The sequence below is a fragment of the Poecilia latipinna genome, unplaced genomic scaffold (assembly GCF_001443285.1).
Source record: "Poecilia latipinna isolate Pla-1442-1.1 unplaced genomic scaffold, P_latipinna-1.0 Scaffold64, whole genome shotgun sequence".
Lineage (NCBI taxonomy): Eukaryota > Metazoa > Chordata > Actinopteri > Cyprinodontiformes > Poeciliidae > Poecilia > Poecilia latipinna.
In genome coordinates this window covers 16,702-39,422 of record NW_015112680.1, presented here as the reverse complement: position 1 = coordinate 39,422, position 22,721 = coordinate 16,702, and the positions used below count along the sequence as shown (strand labels likewise).

The 22,721-nt window shown below is 40.3% G+C and overlaps 1 protein-coding gene across 2 annotated transcripts in view; it reads left to right on the top strand.

Moving 5' to 3' along the window:
- LOC106963544 (zinc finger protein GLIS3-like) overlaps positions 1-22,721 on the top strand; it is a 68,092-nt gene that overhangs the window by 33,601 nt on the left and 11,770 nt on the right. For both annotated transcript variants that reach the window (XM_015058522.1, XM_015058513.1), the window contains 2 exons: positions 9,080-9,272; positions 10,315-11,827. In XM_015058522.1, the coding sequence (XP_014914008.1) occupies positions 9,080-9,272; positions 10,315-11,827 (1,706 nt within the window). The remainder of the gene's footprint in view (positions 1-9,079; positions 9,273-10,314; positions 11,828-22,721) is intronic.

Below are 22,721 nucleotides of genomic sequence, written 5' to 3'. Positions count from 1 at the left end.
CACATCTGCTTTTCATTGGGGCCTGCATGTCTCCAAAGACTTGAACGCATTAAGCGCTGGCACAAGTGCGGTCTCACTCTGGCACTTAACACAACGCTTAGGTGACTTAAAAGGGAGAGGCGAGAATTATAGAAAATGATGTGTCACCAAAATAAAAAATCGCTCCAGATTACCACCAATTACACTTAATAATGCTGTCCAGAGCATCTGCTGATCAGATGGCGGGCTGCTCTGTCGGTGGGGAAGTAATTACAGCAGAAAGACTGAGAATAGGAAAGCCTCATTGAGGGAGACAGCAACATATAACAATAGGAGGATGCGGTCGGGGCTCTTCAGTATTGTATGGCTTGGAATGCTTTGTATGGTAATGCAGTCATAACAAAATATCTTGGGATAATAGCCATGCTGTTCCACAGGGGTTTAGTTCTCCTAGATTGGAGACACATGTCTGCTCTTTATTAGTCATTTATTAGTCACTGAGGTCAGGGAGTCTTTTTAGCCAAGGCACAACACAGCCGAACTCGTAGTCGATTCTGATCATCAGCCCTTGAGGCAGCGGGAATAGGTGTACAATTACAGCTCAGCCTCCCTGGCAGTAATCTCCGATGTGGAAATGAATGCAGTTATGCAAAGTGAGCCTTGCGATCTGTGCAATTGCAATCGAAGTGACCGCAAACTTTTCCTCTAAAGTCCTCAGTCGGGCTCTCGTTGTCACAATTTTCAGGTGTGCATTCATTCATTGTTTCTGTGTTTTGTCTCGTTTCTCAGCTTCCTATGGTCGTCGTAGTAGCTGCATTAATCAGCAGGACAAGGATTAAAAAGACGTTTCTACTCACAGGCCTGATGGACTGAGTTTCATAACGTCGTGAGCTGCTCTCCCGCTTGATGTTTTCTTCCTTTTTTACAAAAAACATTCAAGGGTGATGAACGGACTGCGTCAGATCAGGCATGTCAGAGTTTGACTGGAACACCGCCGCTGCCAGAGAAACAATCAAACAAATCCTCAAATAACCATGTTTATCCAATGATATACATAAATGGATATATTGTTTCATTCATGTGAATTTGCTGGTTTAATGCACTTCTTCCCATGTAGCTGAATCAGAAATTTGCATGTGCCGCGTAAAAAGACACCTGGCCGACGACACATGTGGTCTGTTTGAGATTAAATCGGACTAAACTTTTCCAGGTTTTAGGTCATTTAGGAATGTCAACCTTATATCAATTTCCAAAATGCCAGAAAAAATAAAAATAAAAAAAAAATATTTTTTGTATTACTTTCTTCAGAGTCATCAGTCGAGACACACACACACACACACACACACACAATATTATGGATTTGTAAGCTTCCTGATTCACAAGTTTCAGCTAGATGGAGGCACACCTGTGGATGTCACTTATGGGAATACCTCAAACAAAATGATTCCTTGTGTCACAACAAAAACAAAAGAGCTTGTGAAGAAGCTGCCGAAGCTTGTAGGACGGAGCCATGTCTGTCTATTCACAGTGGAAGAAAAGTGTCCCATAGTTTGGACTGAGGGGCCAATCTGAGAGGAGATTATTACTCTATGAGCAAAATAAAACCCGTAATACAGTTTGCCAATGTTTGCATGGACAAAGACCTAAATTTTGTTGAATTCTGATGTCTGATGAAACTTTAGCTGAAGCATAAGTCCATAATGACCAATTTTACATTTGGAGGAGAGGGGAGGGAGTTTGCCCTCCATCCCAACTCGGAGGTATTGGAATGGCAGCATCGTGTTTGCGGGGGTGTTTTTACTGCAGGAGGGAGTGGTGCACTTCACAAAACATGGCAACTTGAGGAAAGAAGATTATTTCAAGACACTGATTAAGAAGACCAAACACAGACATAATAGGTCTTCTAAATTAAACATGATCCTAATATAAACCTCTTTCATTGGAAAAAAACAAAGTTTCTTTCTCATTATTTTTGGCATTTAGCAAATAAAAATAAGTCGAGTAATCCGAACTGACATGAAACATTTAGATTTACTATCACACTGGGGGAAAAAAACAAAAAAAAAAACTGTCTTTTTTTATACAGACTACGCAAATATCTGGTTTCAAGTATACGTGGCAACACAAAGCAGGTTTAATCTCAGGTCTCCTGAACTCCTCGGCTTACTGTCATCCTTTTCTGATGCTCGCAGAAGAGAACGCAGTGCTTTAATTATACAGGAGAGGAGCCAGGGTGAGAAATTGATACCATGTGATGACATTTATGGAGCGGAAGATACCACTTTAGAAGTAACAGGGTGTTAATAGCCATCATGTTAGGAACACTGTGTCTTGCCTGCTCTGAAATGAGCTACATTTCTTTTTAGGGCTGCATTTCGCACAATAGAGTCCTTATTTGTGTGCGCATTTTTAGCTGGCATTGCCAAACAGCAGTGGCTCTTTGTGAGGATGAGCCAGCACATCTGTATACAGTCTGCCTTTACCGAAAGAAACACTTGCCGCCGGTGTTTCTGGCACTGTCCCGCATCTTCTTTTCACCGTTCTTCTTTCTGCATCCTGCATCCTTGTTTTCCACGCCCTTAAATACTATTTTTTCCTAATTGAGCCTGAATGCTTGCAAATGTGCATGTTGTTGCACCATCCCACCTTGCTTGTTCTGATGTGCTTAGCAGTTTCTGGATGCTGCTATAAATTCAGCTTCCATCAGCAGAATTACCAGCATTTGAACCAAAAATGGCTCAGCTTTGACTAAGAAGTAGTAGATTTGTCATATAGCATGAAATTGGTGATTTGCTTAAGCTGGTGTTAGAAATGAAACTGATCAGAGTGTGGAGGCTGATTCCCAATTAGGTGTGGGCTAGAATAACCTGCAGTAAAAACACAACATTCTCACAGTTTTAATATGAATATCTGAAACAAAAATGTTAGCAGCTCTCTTTATTAAAAAAAAAAAAAGCTTGTCAACCAGCTTGTTTGCGACTGTTGTGTAATTTGTGACTTGAAAACTTTCCAAACAGCTAAACTGGGATGAAAAACACATCATAAAAACACAAATGTTTTATGATCTGTGTTTTTATGATCTCCTTCTCTCTCCTTCTGAGAGAAAAGGAGATCCTGTGCAGGTGCGTTGAGGAAGATTACCCCACTTGTTGCCAATGAAACTAGGGTTTTAAAGTTTTTAATCTTTGAGAAAGGAAGCACATAAAGGCACGAGGACCAGCGTTGAGAAATGTTGATCTAAGGCGCAAACTAATGCAGGAAAAGACAGCAGCGGTGTATTCAAGGATGCACATAATGTGGCGTGCTTCCTCACAAAGTCAGGTTTGAGTTTTTAATTCACCATACAACCTATTCAAACTTAAAATCAGCTGATTCCAGTGATTTTTTTTTTGTGTGCATCCATGCTTTATAAATCTTTATTTGATATAATAAAGCAGAGCAAAGCAGGTATCCTAACATCAAAATATTACTCACTGAAGTTTCTCAACGCTATAACATGAATGGATGACTGAGAGAGATTTTTTTTTAAATTATTATTATCGAGGTTTTCCCATAGCATAACATGAAAAATATCCCAACATACAGCCAAAAAGCAATCTAAAGTTTGATAAATACAAAGTGGTCCTGCTCGGCAGCCCACCCATAAAGTGCAAACTAAAGAAAACAATCTTTTGATCTCCAAAAAAAAAAAAGTCCCTCAATCTTTCATCTGGTCGAACACCCTTCACCTGTCAGTCCTGCTGCCCGTCTCACATTTCGCCTTGGCCTCTGATGCTCCCTCCACCTCCTGATCAAACCAAGCTCCAACACACAATGAAATGCTCAGCGCTGAATTACCATGGCACATTCAATATAAACCGAATTTTCTTTTTGGGTCCCATCCAAGCCACCATATGCCGTTTCCTCCATCGGAGCGTGACTGATTTTGTTAATGTAGCAAAGCCTTAAATCACTGCAGCGCTGACTTTCAGCGAAAGGGAAGAAATCGAGACCTTTAACACTCATTTACCACTCTGACTTTAAAGCCCTAAACACTCAGAAAGTGTCTTTATGATGGATAATCTGAGTACATATAGTTTTGGCATTGAAATAAATGTTGGACCCTAAAATAAAGACTGTCGTATTAACCGGTGTGAAAGGGATTTTTACCTCTGGAGTGATGGTCTTTCCAAAGCAGCTCACAAAAAAAAGTTATATATACCTATATAAATACTAAATAAATCCTTTTTAATATTTTTATTGCTTCTCTACATAGCTGTTGTGATAAAAACGTTAAATAAAAAGTAGGGCCGGGACTTTAAGTGAAAAATGTTAACACAATTAATTTCCTTTATTTTTCATGAGTTGGAACTTTTGTCTTACGTTCCTGGTTTGCCTTTAAATCTGACACACAAGAAGCATCTGAAAACAACAGCTATCAATGACAAAACTGCTTGTCTTGGCCCACTGGGGGTTAACTTTTGCTTCACAACACAATCTGATGGGAGACTGGAAAAGACCGTCATTGTGTTCAAGTTGTGCTAAAGGGAGTTAGCCTATCATCGAACCTATTCTAGTTTAAAACAGCGTCTCGATATTAAACCTGTTGCAGAAACATGGATGCCCCCAGGCTAATGTGAGAAACAACACTCCATATTTCTAACAAAGTTTTTTTTTTCTTTTCTTTTTTTTTTTAAATCAGAGAAATTACATGGATGATCAGGGTTTCTTAAAAATTTTAAAACTTGATTGGGTATATCAAAACTTTTCACCAATCTAATGATTTAATAACCCAAATAACAAATAAAAAACAATACGTCTTTGATGATGTGCTTGTGTGTCTCTTAATTAAAAATATAGCAGCAAAAAGGGTTTATGAATAAAAAATATTAGTTATTTTTGCCAACATATGGTTTTCGATTAAAATGCGACAAATTACAAACCCTGCAATTAATGTGATTAAAGATTTTAATTGAGTCTCACCACTAATCAAAAGGCAAGTTGAATTTTTCTGAATGCCTCTCAAACATGGCAAAATGTAATGTTTCAGTTGTTGATGACTTTTTATTGGATTCAGCTCACATTTGCTGAAATGTGCAACACCAATGGACTTGATTGAATGATTGAACTCTGGTCCTCATGGCCCTTATGTTTTAATTACACCTGCCTCCTCTCACATCTGATTCAAATGATTGCTTTATCATCTAGTGCTTTTTATTCCTGTTTATCAGCCAATAACGCATGTTTGGTTTATGGCAGAAAGGAAGCACATAAAGGCACGAGGACCAGCGTTGAGAAATGTTGATCTAAGGCGCAAACTAATGCAGGAAAAGACAGCAGCGGTGTATTCAAGGATGCACATAATGTGGCGTGCTTCCTCACAAAGTCAGGTTTTCTGAGCAGTTGACCTCTTGATAACAGAAGGTCAATCTTCTCTCTTACACCGTCCTTAAAGTTTTACTCTACGTCTTGAAATCTGTATACAGAAATAAATGGAGGCAAAAAGAAAAAGAAAAAAAGGAAACTTTTCCAAAAGCAATAGTGGCTACTGCACTCTTGTTAGCACTGCTAACCTTGAAATGCTTTTTAAATTACTTCTGTCATACCAGTCTTGGTCGCCTCTTTGCATCTATTAGAAAGATGTGGATCACCTCTGCATGTCTGACGAACCCAATCCTCTTTCCGATTATCACCCTTTTCTTCATAATTACCTGTCAAATCTCCCTTTATATTGGTGATATTCTAAATTACTCAGATTCTTTCTCACTGTCTTGCTAGAATTAAACGTGGTATTGACCTATTGGCGTTTTTGTTTATTTCCAAATGGATTTATTCATATTTTTATTCCTCAAACGAAACTCACTCCGACAAAACCATCAAAGTTATATTCTACAGCCAGAAATGCCCTACATATTGTGAAGCGGTGCTTTAGGTGAGGCAGCTGTAGTTTGTTGTGCGATAATGATAGCTTTCAGTTCAGGCCTCGTTGACCACCTGGCAGTCAGATGAAGCGCTTTTCATGTCGGCATTTTTTATTCGGTTGCCTTTTTATTTACTTTATGTGCGAGCAGTAAATGTGTAATTATGAAACGCAGCTGCTAATGTCAGTGATCTCCGACCTAATTCATGTCCCCTTTGCCCCGCTTTATTGATTGTTCCTGACTATTAGAGAAGGAAGAAAAACTTGGCTTCTCGTGGGCAAGTCTTGAAACCTTTATACAGAAATAAACTTGTACATAAATGGCAAATATCGAGCCAAAAGGGGAATGGGGGAAGGAAAAAAGATGAGAACACAGAGAATTTGCCAAGCAGAACAATTTTTATTGCTTAAAAACAGACGAGGGCTGAAAGTCCTCCGTTAACGGCTCTGAGTGAAACCAGCGGTGTTGCTGCAGTCCCCAGGCGATGGTGAAGTGTTTGCGTAGCTCGTGCCTCCTCTCTGCCTCTTTGTGTTTCTGCTTTGAACCATGACAAGACAAATGCTGAGAATGTGAATAGAATAAATGAAGAAAATGTTTGCAAAATTCTAGAGGGACATGGCCGCGGATGTTCTCATTTTCTCCCTTTTTGTTAATTTTTCTAACCTTTTTCCTAAATTTAAAAACATTCCCTCCCTCCCTGTTTTTTATTGTTAGTTTTCCATGTTTCTTTTATTGTTTTTTTCCATTTTCTCCTTGAGTTGCAAAAAACATACAATTCTAATTGTTGACTTTTTTTTCTTCATATGCTTGTGTCTTTGCTAAAGTAATCCACAAACTTCCATTTAATCCATTATTGTTTCTTAAGCCTCTTTTTAAGTCATTCTCCAGTATTTTTTTCTACTATTTTCTTTCACCTACATGGCGTTTGAGTTACTTTATCAATATAGGCTCATGCTGTGTGATAACATTGTGAATAATATTGTTAAGAGAAAATTAAATTTGTGAAATTGAGTTAAAAATTGAAGCGGGGAACGTGTGGCCTGTGTCTGCACATGAGTGTGTGGGGATATCGACTTACCGGTCACAAGCATTTCCAACTACACACACACACACACACACACACACACGTTTGTGTTGCTATCTTTGTGGGGACTTTCCATTGACTTCCATTCATTTCTACAGCCTAAACCTTACCTTTACCCTTTTCCTAACCCTAACCAAAACTCAATTCATACCTTAGCCCTAACTCTGACCCCTGACCCAAAAACAGGGTTTCCCATTGTGGGGACCAGGCTCCGGTCCCCACAAGGAGCAATTGGTCCCCACAACATAGTATATGTCAGGAAAATCGTCCCCACAAGGTATTACAAATGCACGCGCGCACACATACACACACACACATAGGAACTCACGCACACACACTAAACCTTTTCCTCCTCACACACTTTTCGTATCTTGTCTTATTTTTTTGGATACTATAATCCAGAAAATTTCCTTTAGGAATAATAAAACATGTAATGGAAATACTTTCAAAGTCAACAATGCGACATTCTCAAATCTCGCATTTGTGTAATTGTTTTAATTCTTATCGCAGACATGTCTTAAATCTATTTTTTCTTTAAAGAAAATAGTTCTATTCTAACTAGTGAATCCCTTGTTTTCACAAAATGCCTGAATTAATTTGTCTTAAATTTTACCAGAGCAAAGTAAGTCATAATTGCTAATCGGAATGAAAATGGACACATTGTTTTCAAAATTGTCTATAAGAAGACACCAAAGTAGTAAAGAGAGCATATCTATCTACGTGTAAGTTAATTTCTTGTTAAACCCAGATGTTTTAATAACAACCTGCATTATGAAGACCAAGAAACACATCAGACATGGATCAGGTTGTGAAAACGTTGCATCCTAACGTCTGAAGATCTCATAGTGCACTTTAGTCTATCAAGTGAACAAATGGAAAGATTACAGCAAACCTACTGACTCATGGCCGTCCACCTAAACAGACAACATTAATCGAAGAAGGAGCCTTAACATTTTCAAATAAAGGCCACTAGAGCCAAAAAAACAAACAAAACAAAACCTTTTAAAGAAAAGAATATGCAGAATCAGTCTCATCTTCTGTAGGAACAGCAAAGTTGTTCAGAACTGATAAGAAGATGAATTCAGGGCAATGCTGAAGGAAAACTTGCAGAGAAATCAGTGTTGTACAGCTAGAGCTACAATGGAATAGCTTAAGTTATGTATAATTATGTGTTAAACAGTCCAGACCTGACTCCAATTAAAAGGTTGTCACAAGATTTGAAAACTGATATTTGTTGATGTTCTCCACCCAATCTGACTGAACTTGAGCTGTTTTGTGAAGACAAATATTGCAGCTCTTTTAGTCTCTAGATTCGCAAAGAGCTGTTAGAGCACATCACAGAAGACCTGCAGGTTTAACTGAAGCAAAATATGGTTTTGCAATGTTTTGACTTAGGAAGCTCAAGAAAATGTATACCACACTTTGAAAAAAAAAAAATCAATTTTCTGTCTTACAATCATCTCTTTCATAAAATCTTAAAGACGTACTCTGAAGTTTGAGGTTACGGTGTGACAAAGTATAAAAAACTTAAAATGATACGAGCAATTTTGCAAGACATTGTTCGCAAATTGGTCAGCATTTATAAATTGTGCAACTGTGTCACGTTTGCTGGTAGGAGAATCTGCACAAACTACATTTATTTATCCAAAATGAAAATACTCCCGTTTGGAATAAAAATCCCTAAAGTACTCCAGCGATGGCAGTGATGAATCTATCTTACTACTATACGGGTTGCACTTTGCCAGAAAGCTCTCCATAGATCACTCAGGGTTACCGATATGACAGCCAACGTTTATTCCTCAAGAGGTCCTACACAGTATAATAAGATTTCGACATACCACTGAAGGCACGACTCCAAGTTCAAACTCATTGTTCTTCCAGGAAAGCCAGCAGATGACTGAGCAATATCTGCTTGTCCTGTTTTTTTTTTTAAATTTTTAAATTTTTTAATTTTTATTTTGCAATGACACGGAGTCTCTGATTTGCTTTGCAGAAACAAAACTGTGATGTCAGCACATTTCAGGGGTGAACCGTGTCCTTATCTAAATAGTGAACATACGCTCTGATCAGATCTGAAGCAGACCGTTTAGCTGTTTTTCTCTTGTTTGTCTTCCAGTTAATGGGGCCTACTGCTCGGAGAAGGATGCCAGCTCTGAGCTGAGCAGTGCCGAGGGCACCCTAATGCGATGTGGGCAGAGCCTGCCACTGCCAGCGGGGGGCCATTCAGAAGGGCTCTACCCCCCGAGCCTCCACTGCAGCAGACCAGCATCCGACCTCCTTCTGCAGGATGGCCCGCACCACGAAAGCAGGTAAAACTGTCGCAACTGCTTGCTTTTTAAAAAAAAATTTCATTGAAAGTTGTAAATATATCTTAATTTGAACATAGTATTTCTGATAAAATGCTGATAAATCATGTTGACACGAGTTATCGTACATTATTTACACAAATGCAACTAATCGCTATGCAAGTCTTTAATGTTTTGAAGAAAATCGTAGCAGATTTCTTGATAGCAGCTTTAACATATTTGTTAACATTCTATTCTTTCATGTTTTCTCTCAATATCATCTATAGAGCCAAACAGGTAAAGGTGCTTCTGAATAAAACGAGAGGGTGACCAAGTCTTTTATTAAAGACGCTGATGACATGGTCTCCCAGTTCTTCTCTCCAGTCCTGACTAGCGTTAGCTCTGTTCTTTCTTTTCCTTCCCTGGTAAACTCAGAAACTCAGGGGAAGGGACAAAGACGATAGCTGCGTGAGACAGACAGGAGAAAAACGAGCTCTTCTCACATCACTCAGGGGCTTTGGACAAAATCCATAATGAGCCAGCTGACAGGAACGATTATGTCTGAGATCACAGCAACGCATGGGGAAACATGACCCGGGTTATCCATTCAGGAGGGCAAAGATTCCCACCATAATACACAGTATTGTAAACGGCGACCCTTCATAGGGCGCAATTATGCCACCAAAACAGGTGACTCCTTATTTATCCCCAATGCTGGGTTGGGTTTAACCCCTTTGTGTCATCAAAGCCCGTCAGATGGACACACTAGCCAGGCCTCTCGGTCTCAGAAGCCACCCTTACCTCCCCCGCCTCACTCTTCTTTGTCTTAAATGCTCATTCATATCCTCTCACTACAAGAAGATCCTGTTTCAGTTATTCATAAAACAACTCTGGATCATAGACAGGCTGTGCTCCGTGATTTGTAACATAACTTTTCAGTTTTGTTTCATTTGTAACTCCGCCATGATGAACATGAGGTTTGTCTGAAACGTTCTGAGAAGAACGAATCAGTCTGTCTGTCAGCGGAAATAAAACTAGTGCAACTCATATTGCGTCTCCCTTACAGAAGCACCTCCGCCTTCCAGAGAGCCCCGCCTGGTGCCAACATGGCTCGCTCCTCTGCCCCTTACCCGATTAAGCAGGAGAACTCAATCGGACACAAGACCGCCGGCGTTCAAGGCCCGTCTCAGGCTGCGTTCCAGGCCTGTAGGGCAGATCAAGCTTTGGAGGCATCGAGAGACGATGTGGCTACGGCCCTGCATGCTAGCACTAACGGTAACAGCGTATGCACGGCGAGCTGTGCAGGTAGTGCAGTGTCAGGAGACGCGGTGCAACCTTTTAATAATGGAGATGGCTCCTCCCCACTGGCTTTGTCCCCAACTGGCTCCCATCATTCAGCGCGTCTGCTCAGTGCTAGCGATGTGAAGAGACGCTGCCTTTCCCTGGCCTCACAGTCCACTGTCGCTGCTGGCACCAGCAGCGTCGCCCCAACGGGTTCCCCATCAGCCACTGGCACGACCTCCAAGGAGATCAATATCACCGCAGCCGTCTGCTCCTCCTCCCAGATGTCGATGGTTGCCTGCGTCAACGGATTCCGCGCTAACCTCTCCCCCAGCAACGCTAGCAGCGCCGGCTTGTCTACATCGTCCTCCTCCTCTTCTTCTACATCCCCACCCTCTATCTGCTGCCAGCGGGAGGCAGCCCGGAGACCCCCACGTCACAGCAGCCCCCAGCAGTCGTCACTACAGGAGAGCTGTCAACTGTCTTCACCTGCCACCTGCCTCCTGTCCCTGTCTGCGTCCTCCTCCTCGTCCTCTTCTTCGGCGTCATTAGTGGAGCCGGAGACAGGCCTAGGGCAGAGCCTGGGGCTTTGCGAGGAGCAGGTCCCCATGCTGCGGGGGCTTGGGGCTGGAGGAACGGCCGAGGAAAGTGAAGAGAGAGGCTTGGATGGATTGGGACTACTGATGAGTGGGGCCCTTATGTCAGGGACATTGAGCTCCAGTTCTGACGCTGGTTGCCTGTTGGATGGAGGTCAAAGATGTGGGGCAGCTCTCAAGCAGGAACCTCTTGATGACTTCTCTCCAAGTGAAGACGAACTCTTCCAGCACCACTATCACCACCATCATCACCTAAGTGGTCGCACTGGGCACCACCGTCACACCCCCCACCCATCTCGATCTGCCATGCCTCCTCCCTATCACCTGCACCAATACCCGGGCCCCAGTCATGGGGGGCCACTGCAGCACCAGAGTCAGCAGACAACACAAGCCTCCTCTCTGGCATTAAAACAAACCTCGGGAGGCCCCCCCGCCACCCACACGGCCTCGGAGCATGAAGAAGTCAGAGGAGGAGCGCAGACGGATAGGCAGGTGTGTCGCTGGATCGACTGCAGCGCCGCTTACGAGCAGCAGGAGGAGCTCGTCAGGCACATTGAGAAAGTCCACATTGACCAACGCAAAGGAGAGGACTTTACCTGTTTCTGGGCCGGCTGCATTCGCCGCTACAAGCCCTTCAATGCCCGTTACAAGCTGCTGATTCACATGAGGGTCCACTCGGGGGAGAAACCCAACAAGTGCATGGTGAGTCACCAAAAAACAAACCAATCAGTTACCATTCTGCGGAAATGGTGGTCTGACGTTCGACCAATACGTTTAAAATAACTGAGTGTTCCCTCATTGTCGCCTTTCAGATTTTCTTTAATATATTTTTTGGTTTTCGAGCCTGACGTCCTCAGAATAATGTTTTAAAAAACAAACAAACAAAAAAACAACTGTATTTATAGAAAAATACACACCAATTATGTAACTGTAGATTAAAAAAATAGAAATGGATTATTTATCTGAGCACGGTGAGGTTGCATTTTTCGTTAAAAGTATTGTAGCGAAACATAATTTTCCTCACAACTAAGTAAAATTACACGGTCTGCTGCATGGTTAACTCCACTCCATCAAAAATAAACAGATTTGAGATTTAAATTGGAGCTCTACCAATTTTTTTATTGGTAGAGCTCCAGTTTCACAAGTGCTCTCACAGATCAGCATGAAGCTGTCACTCCTTCCACGTCCGTTTACAAATGGGAAAATTCCCTCAACCTTAGGACAGATTTGGTCCAAGCACACTATTAGTCCACAATATATGTAGGGCTGAAGTCTCGTTTGTTTTCACAAGTGCTCTGTTGTTTTTTTTGTTTTTTTTTTGAGAACAGATTAAAATTCTGAAAATCCAACACATATGGGAAACATAACCAAACAATGCCTACACTTGATCCGTTTAAATGGGAGCTCTAAATTTTTAGCTGTCTCACAAGTATGAAGTGAATTGACTTCAAATCCAAGCCACACACAAGTAGAAACGTAGTAATCTGGTTGAAGAGAGTCAGGGAGGGATGGTCTGCAGTATTTCCTCAATATGATGTTTTTCACTTTTTAACACAAGTTTATCTATTAGTGGATTTTTCTGTGGAATGTAACTTCCAAATTATTCACAATTTCTTTTTGCCTGTTTGCAGATCTTCTGGTAGAGCACATCTAGAATGTTTGAGAGAAAATGCAACTTTGGAAGCTGACGTATCTTGGCACACTATTGTCTATTGTCTGCAAAGCAGCCAAATTCAGGAGCTCCATTTATTTCCCATGGTGCTAATTGGCAGTATACCTCCAAGAGCAAATATAAGGAAGACCAAGGATGTTAGCTTCTGTGGATGTGCTTAGAGATAGTTTCCACTGTGCACCATTGATGCATATAAAGATATATTTGGTAGTTTGAACTATTAAACCAGGGTGTTTTATGTGTCTTTGGATAGGTCTCCAGTATTCACAAATTTCAGCTTTTTGCAGGTGGTTAAGGTTCCTAACCCCTGCAGATACGGGGGGTGGGGAGTAAAGTTTGCTGCTAAAGCAGTTTCAAAAAGATTTTATTTCAATGAAGTGAGTTTTCCACACTCACTTCATTTTTGGGAGATAAATGACTATATAATACGCTGCATGTTTTTGTGTATATAAGGCCGGGTTGCGGTGGGGGCACCACGAAGCATTTATGTTTAGGGTACCGAAATGGCCGGCAGCAGCAGTCCAGTTTACTAACCCTATCCATGGCGCATCGGCCAAAATCAGTTGCTCACCCATTTACGGAGCACTGCAGAGGATCTTACGTTATGATTTATCTTTATTTGTAGTCTGGCTACTTTGTGTAAAGTTCATGTAAGCAATTATTTCTTGCATGGAAAATATGTATATGTTGGACAAAAATTTGGGGGTAGGGGCTCGTTGGTGTTTAAGGAAGTTGAAACCCCTAAAATAAGCCCAATTAAATCTGTGCCACTAACTTTGTCTAATTTTTTTTTCTTGTAGACTCAAAAAAGTGTTTATTTATAAAATATGTATATAATTCCTTAAGCAGACTTCTCTTGAGAGGTTCTAAGGAATTAATATGTTTGGCCTGGAGTAAAGTACAACATTTCAAATAGAGTGTACATCAACTTTGCTTGCATTTAAAGTGCTGAACATTTTAAGATTCCCTGCTTGAGGTCCACAATAAAGGATTTATATAACGGGGGACTGTGGTTTCATGCTTATGTAACGCAGTTGTGTTTGAAACAAAAGGCAAAATTATTATATTAGTTTATATAAACTGTTCTGCATGCATTAGTATTTCATCAATTTACATTCGTGTTCTGTTCTCAGTTCATGTTGCACACAGGAAGCTTAGTGGTGGCGCACCGCCTCCGCTGGTATTTCATGGTGAGGGATGTCCAAATTGTAGAACGCAGGTTCTGAAAATAACCTCATCCTGATGATGACTTTGAGATTGTAGTTGATTCAGGACGGTTGAAGTGGTTTTAGCCCCTCTCAGACGGACTCCTGGACAAACTAACCTGCATAGATACAGAATGAAGATGCTATGAGAGTTAGCCGCTGTAAGTAAGATATTAACTGCTTGTGTCTTTAAAACATAACCCCCACTTCAGTAAGCTTAGACTATCACTTTCAGCAAATATTCTGCACATATAAAAACCAAAAGTGTCTGCATGTATTTGGAACTTAGCTCAAAACTTTCCAAAATCCCTTATTTTTTTTTATTTTTTTTTTTGTGTGTGTCTGAGTCCCTGGACCTTTTTGCCACTAGCCCTGATGCCACTTATTTTTGTTTTGCTCATGCAATAGACTCAGGCATTCGAGTATTTGAGCTATTCGTGTAGAGGAAACAGTTGAGACATTCTGTTTTAGGACCCAGCTCTACAGAAAAAACAGGTCTAATCCTTTTATTATCTTTCCAGCGGCAGCTTCCAGCAGGCGCTCATGAAGCAGGGCTCCGCTGACATCCAAACATAACACACCTCTCTCTCCTCTCGGCCTCGCTGCAAACAGTATATACTCTATCTCCCTTCTCTTCATCCAGCTGGACAGCATTTGCTTCACGCTGCGTCTTGGCAAGAAAAAGTCATTATCACAACATATGAGCCGTGCTTTGAACCCCGAGGAGGCCTTGTCACACTCCGTACCTGGATAGCATTTTAAGGACTTACCCATTCAAAATTATACACCAGGTCCTTCCCATGTGTAGATGCTCAATTTTGAGGGTCACGAAAACCTCTGCTGATGAAAGTTAGTTTGGTTCCCACTCTCCCGCCAATTAAAGCTGGTCCTGGGTTGTTGTGCAGAGGCCAGCACCGAGGGACATGTGGCCAAAAAGGAAACAACATAATCTCTCCGCAATATCCTGTTGTGTTTCATACCTAATTCACTTGTTATTTTAGTTTATTACATTTTTTTTTATGCGTCTGCATAAATATTAAAAATATATCCAGGAGGAGGAACCCTGTCATGGTCTCGGACTTTGATATTGCTCTTGCTTTGTCAGAGGCCAGCCTGTAGGATTTGTTGTGTCTGAAGGCTGCGACCGTTGGCTGCAGAGTTCGGAAAATATCTTCCTAAAGCAGGGAGGATGAGAGTCTGAGCGAGGACTTGCATGGGAACATGACTTCAGGCAAAAGTGCTGCGCCGCACTCTTTATTTGGTTTGTCTTGCATCGAAAGAAAAATACAGCTTGTCTTTACATTTGTGTTTTCTCTTTCAGGTGTAGTGCAGAAATATGGTTGATGTCAAGTAACAGGACTGTTCTGTAATATGTCACAGAGTCAGAACAGCTTCAAGATTAATCCAACACATTTTTTTTTTTGTCAAATTGATGACAGCCCACTACTATCTCTCTGGATTCTCTACATTCTCTCTTCATCTCATTGCTCGAGTGTTTTGTAGGATCTACGTCCGTAAACTAAAATGGTCATGAAAGAGAGCAGACATTTTTTCTGCTTATTTCCAAAGTCCAGCATTTTTTTTATTTTTTATTTTTATTTAAAAAGTCCTGCTATTTTAGAGGTAATGATTCTATGCACTCTGCAAGGTTCACAAGAATAAGACAAACGGGCCCACAGGACCATAGGACCTCCTCCATGCCTAGGCTGGAGGTCTCTGGTTGTAAGAGTCATTTTTTTAAAATCCTCTACCATTTTCCCCACTGTGCCCATTACTTCTGCTACTGAGAAAAGCTTGTATCCACTTCCAGTCATCTGTCCCTTTTGTTCTGACGGCAGACAGTCATTTTGTAGTTCCAAAAATAAATCGCCCAACGCGATCTTTATGTTTCACAAATATTCAAAGTTGTCATTAATTATAAACTTTGTTCTAAAGAGTACTACTTTAGCGTAGAATAATCCACTTTGCTAAGTCTGAGTATTTAAAACTTTGAACTAGGTGAAGACCAGATTCCTCAACAAAGTAATAAAACAGTCCTTTAAATTTAGCACCAATTAGAAAACTAGGACTTGGACACCAGCTTCAGCATCTTTACCAATTCTTTGTTTATGGCCATATATTTTAAAGGACCCATATCCTCTTGAATGTAGGTGTGAAAAAGGCAATGAATAATCCTTCAGGGGACAATTGACAGATTTTCTTTCCTTGTGTGAAATTATTCTACACAAGGTAAATTTATTTTTAAGACTTCTAACACACACTTTTTTTTTTTTCTGGAGTTGAAAACATGTCCGGAGGTTTTCTTATGCTTGATAAAAACAAATAATGAGGCCTAGCCATGACCTGCAGCCTAATGAGCATTAGTACAAGAACATACTGTACATGTGTGTATACAAACAAACACTAAAGCATGTGCCCTCTGACACACACACACGCAGCCAAACGCACTTGCTGAGTGAAAATTGGATGTTCAGCCGTCCTGGAAAAATAAGCATTAATCACTGAATTTCTGTTTTTTTGTTGTTTTTTTTTTTGTTTTTTTTTCCACTGATGTAACAGCTGTTAACATATATATTTAGATTTACTGGACTGATTTTTGGAAGAGAGTGGTGAAATTTTCTTTGATGGCAGAGCCATAGCCAGCTGCCAGGATGCAGCGCGCACGCGCGCGTGTGTGTGTGTGTGTGTGTGTGTGTTTTCAGGGGTAAATGGACTCTTTTGTGAGCAATCGGCTCAGGTGCAAGAGATAAAACAGGGAGTTCCATTAGCTAATTAAAGTGTGGTTCAGCACATGTGCAAACTTTTCCTCTGGATGCTGGCCTGAAACTGGAGCTGGGCTCTGGGTGCCGGTGCAGAGTGAAGCTGATATTAGCAGGTTTGAGCCTCTGATTCTCTGTTCGTCCTTCTTAACAAAAACAGTTGCACAAGGCTACATGCTGTGATGGACTAATCCTAAAGGGGGCTTGCGTGATATTTACCCCCTTGCCCTCCAATATTATTCAGATTTTAAAATGTGCTTTGGTACTGCTGAAAACCAAATACAAAACGTTGCGCATTAGAAATGCCTGATACGGTTTCCGCACTTTGCCGTTCAGCGTCGTGGGAATAAAAGGGGTCTGCTTATGGCTCATTTGCATTAATCAGAGACAATACCTAGGAAAGGCATTGATTCAGCATGTAAGAGGTAAAAAAACAATTCATACCAAGTTGCCTGTAAAACTTGCAGCGTTGGCTCGGATGCAAAGAGCTAATCAGGTCCAAAAAAAGAACCTGGCAGGGATCAACTTTTAGCACTTAAGGCCTTCTGCTCCTCGTTAAATAAATTTCAACATAAGCTTTGTCAGTCATTTTCCCCCGGGCAAATTAATTCATCAAGTTGGTACACGACCTTATTTCTCCTTAATTTTAAACCTGTAATCCCATTCTGTAGCTGTCCACTGTCTCCATGACAGATCTGCTGTCCATTCATCATGCTATTAGTAACTCAAAACTGTCCATATGTTACAGTTCATGTGATGAAACCGCTGGTGGAGTAGCTCTGCCACGAAAACCCCGAATTAATGAATGTTGCTTATGTTCAGCTGAGCGGGCCCGGGCCAACTTCCTGTCAGGTTCAAAAAGTTTTCCAGTCAGTCTTTTGCAGAAATGTAATCAAGTATTAGAGCCCCGATGCCTTGATCCCTCACCTCCTCATTGTTGGTGTTATGTTTATAATTTAAAACTTGCTTGAATGAAGAAGTGATTTCTTTTCCAAAAAGCTTTCTGCTAACACAGAATTTGAAAGAGTTTGCAACCATCACCATGCAGCCGCAATTTGATTTTGTAGTTTGAAATTATTTAGGATAAGCTCGGGCAAGGATAGCCGGAAAAGATGAAAGAGTCTTGGCTGGATTTTGTGAACGGCAGAGCTCATGTTATGAAAAGATTCTTCGTGACCTTAAATGTTTTTGTTCATCTACTCGGCAAAACCTCTATCTGATCTTCTAAATTAAAAAGGAAAATGTCAGAGAGCCGATTAGTCCTCTGATATTTTAGGTGGAAGGGTATTACAGGTCTCTCTTGTTGATCTCAATTTGTTCTGATTTGTTTCTGAGTTTTGTCATTTTAGCTAACTTACATGCATCTTTAAATGAACCTAACAATCCAGGCAGGCACGGATGGAGACTTTGTCACTGCTGTCACCTTTGGTTTTTTTTGCACTGGTGTGAGCTGATAAATGGGTGTCAAAGCAAACTGAGTCATAAAAACATGCAGCGTGTGTTTGTGTTGAAGCCACAAAGTTCAAACAAGGTGACAAAACTAGAGAGTTTCTTTGTCACTCGCCTCTTGGGAGGTTCGATATATGTGAACCGGTCCACCAGCAGATATGTTTTTCCAGTAATTTTGCTGATGCAGCTTTCTTACAAAGTTTGCACTCTGTAGTTACAGACTCTTGTCATTTTTACTGTTTTATCCTGATTTAAATGCATACTGACTGTACAGAGATGAGTCATTTTCATTTCACAAATGTGCAGGTTTCGTCTTCAGCTTTTTTTAAATACCTTTTGTCTTGGATTAATAGTGTACGAGGATCAACGGCAGCGCCACAGAAAAATGTATGATTTTGTAATAGGTTTCCTAAAGATTGCATTTCAACGATTAGTTTTAATCCTATCAGGTCTGTCAGTGTGTTACGTAAAGGCATATAAGTGAGGAAATAAACTCTTTAGTAGCATAAATGTCACGGTGCAGGATTTAAAGGAGGACTGCACAAAGACAAAAATGCCGTCGTAATGAAAAATTGAACAAATAACTTGTGATGACGAACCAGGTGTAATGGGGAACATGGAAAGTTGATGGAGTGCAACGGAAAAAGCTGTATATTGCAGAGGGAATGGAAATGACAAAGAACTGGAGGAGTTAACGACAGGTGATTACATGCAGCTGGGAAAGGAGCAAGTAGAGGCAAATGAGGAGATGATTAACAGCTGGGACAGGGAGCAGAATGGAAGGGTGAGGTGCAAAACGAAGAAAAGGAAGGAGAAAGGAAACCTAAATACAACAGAAACAAAGAGAAAAGGAAAAAAAAATCCTAAACACAGACAATGAGAACAACTGAACATGTAATACACTGAAAGAACCACATGAACAAACAACAAAGAAATTGAAGAAATAACTGAAATTAAAAGCTTAAACAACCTAATGATCACAACAATAGAAGGTTCTTAAGGAATTTCTGAGTAGTTTGTATTTTCACCAAGATGGAAAAAGGCCTCAACATTGCATTAAGCACATTTAAACTTTTTAAATAATAAAAAAAGAGATCCTACCTGGATGTTGTAGATTGAGCACAAATTATTGCATGTTTTTTTTTTTGTCCAAGTGTTGCTAAGAGTAAAATGAAAGCAATTCTAATTTTAATGCTGATTGTATCAGTAATTGCCCAACTACTATTTTTATTATTTATCAATCAATTCTAAATGTAATATAAATTGTTAAGAATACATCAACACTCTGAAATGTTTGTCCCCAGAGTGGGGGAATAATAACGCATATTGGTTTTGTTTTTATCAATCAAATTAGTTTTATGTAAAGATGTGGACCAGAATTATAGAGATCCTTATTGTTGGATGTTTACGCTTCGTCTTATCTCCATGTGGTTATTAAATTTTAATGGTTGCTCGTTAAACTTCACGTTTTATTTTTTTCAAGGCATAAGAAATGGAGCATTTTAAAAAAAAATGTTTAGTTGTAGTTGTATTAAACCGTAGCTGCAGATGTTGAGCTGAAGCTACCTTGCTTCTAACAACATAAGCAGGTATCAAAGCATTCAGGATTTGCTACATGCGATACACTTTAATTGCATTTGTCTGGAATGCAGTATTTTGAGTTTGCCCATTTCCTCTGCATTTAATCACGCCCTGGTATTGGAAACCTGACGACCCAGAGCAGTGGCTCGATTCACATTACAAAACGCTTGTGTCATTTATGTGTCCCATCCAAAGCCTTAATCAGTTTAACCTTTCTGCTGAGCCAGATCAGTTTACTAATGCATAAGAGATTTGAAACCATAGGGTGGCTGTGTTGGTTCTCCCAGTTGATCAGGGGGCTGGGCAGGGTTGAAAAACACAGGTTCTTCAATAGAACGGGATATCTGAATGACAAAATACACCGAAATCCTTTTGGTAAACCTTATTAAAAATCCTAAAAGAATTTCAGAAAAATATTATATGTTCAAAAATCAAATATAGAGCCATAGGGAGTGCCCAGGTCCTCCAGGTGAGCTGCTAAAAGAACCTACAAACATAGTCAGAAAGCTTTTAGTAAGCATGGCTAAAGCAATAAGTTAGCATAAGCCTAACTTATGCTAAGCAGTATAAGTTAGGAACCAAAGTTGCACACAACACACAAGTCATAAGCATACTCATACCCAAGGAAATGTACTCCTATAATCACGCAAGCGTCACCAAAATTACTCAGAAGTTTAACATTGAGGTATTAGTTAGAGATCCGGTTCGTACATCTCACACAAGTGAGGAAATGTCAAAGTTAATCGTATGTATCCAAAAACAGTGGAACATCTGAATGCAAATGTAGCTCTTTCTGACATCCACTTTGTCTTTGCAATTATTATTTGTGAGCACATTTCTATATTGAAAATAAGGGAAAATAAAATAAGTATGAACCCTGACTAAAACATGAACAGCACACAAAATGAGAGTCGATATCAGCATGTGATTAATCTTATATTATAACATTGCTAGGTTCACTTCACTGTGACATAGTGATGCAACAATAGGCACAAAAAAACTTTCGTTATGACTGAAGGAAATACACCACTGGGTGCAGCTCATCCTGGCGCACTGTACTCTACGTTGCAACAAATAACTTTGGCATTACTGACATCACATACTAACTGTTTAGAAGTACTAGTAGACGTCACTATCTTTAAGCTTGCAATTAAAAAGAAATCAGTTCATTAACACTTGCCTATGACTAAAAATCTAAAGCAAAGTCACACAGCATTGTCGTTGTGTAGAGTTATCCAGCATGACGCAGCCTTATTTGAAACTATGACACTGAAGCTGGTCTGTGCTAGAAACTATAACTGCTGTGGAGCCATTTTTATGAGTTTTTTATTTTTATTTTTTTGTCTTGGTTAGTCCTGAGTCTGTTTCTGTTAGAGTTCAAATTGAAGATGTCCCAAAGGAAGCACTTGCTACACCTGATTAGGAGAGTCTTTAGCCATGTTTTTTGATGTTGCCAATGTCGTTAATGCAACCATCTCTTCCTCCTGGCATTGCTCAGACGTTCCAACTTTTTATTTTTAATTTTTGTCTGTACTATTAATGGCTGCTGTTTCCAAAGTTGGGGTCTTCAGAGTTGGAAAAGAATAGTACTAACAAGTACATAAAAGCAGCCTATTGCTAGTTGATGCTGCTTGCGTTTTCCATCATACCTCTATTCCACTGACTTCCTAACAATATTGGAAACTCGACTCACAATCAGTGTCAAAGTTCTCTTCAAATGTTATTTTTAAAATAGAAATATTTGACTGTTACAGTAGCAGACAGAATAAAAGAGAAAACTAAGTCTTGAGCCAACTTTTACATTACTCCACAGTTATTTTTTGTTTTTAAGGCAACAGGGTTTATTGGGTCTCAGTTGTAGTGCTTTCTGTCATAGATCATATTTGTTAGCGGTGGGGGAAAATACACTTGTGACCAGTTCATAATTACAGCCCTACTCTGTAGGATATTATTAGCCAAATACAGCTACAGTTTTTCTTTCCTATGAGGCTGCTACTAACTCCCACATTACATGCTGCATTTATGCTGAAAACAATCCCTTTGCAAATAGCTTGAACGTTTACCAGCAGCTAGCTGGTCCTGTGCAAGTGTGGAATTTATCTGCAGCGCTTCCAAAGTTGTTAGTGTTGCAGAGGCCATTGCAGACATCTGAATCCAGAGCGACGACTACCCGTAAAACCTTCAACCAAACATGCAAACGCAAGCGACACAACTGGGACTACTTTAGAGTTTGGGTCACAGCATAATCCAAGGACAGCGGTATCCTTACACCCAGCCAGCTGCACGCCACACCACAGCAGGCAAACCCAGAGCTGAGGCTAGAGTATGTGAGAACAGAGCCGCTACCGTACAAAATAAACACCGAGGGAAGTATGGGTAAATTACGTAGCGAAAGACGTGTTTACGTTTAGGGTGTCGGGTTTAAATTATGTACTGCTGTGTTTTGCGGTCGGTGTGCCGGATTTAATTTGAATGTTTGCAAGAAGACGTGAAGGCTGAAAGAAGAGGAGCCAGACGGCCAATCCAGCTCCTCTGATGTCACTGCAGAAATCACTTTTTTTTTTTTTTTTTTTCCCAGAATTCATCACAAGCAGTTACGCATGATGAGCGAGTTGGTATGCATTGACGGACGCCTGTGATGCATTTTTAATTCATGAACCGAGAGTTCGAATCAAACTTTCCATAAGGTGAGACTGAGATGTGTGTGTGTGTGTTTACGGTTTGGTGTGCAGCTCCTCTGACAGAGTGAGACCTTAGTTAGATTTGAATGGTAGGATCAGTGATGAATTCCACGTATTGCGGTGTTATATGGCACATAATGTTTATTAAAGCGGTGAGATCACGCTGAAATCTCGTCTAATTCGCTGATCGATGATGAAAGGGCGCTTAGACGAATTTGGGAAAGAAATACAACTAAAGCCATCATAGTG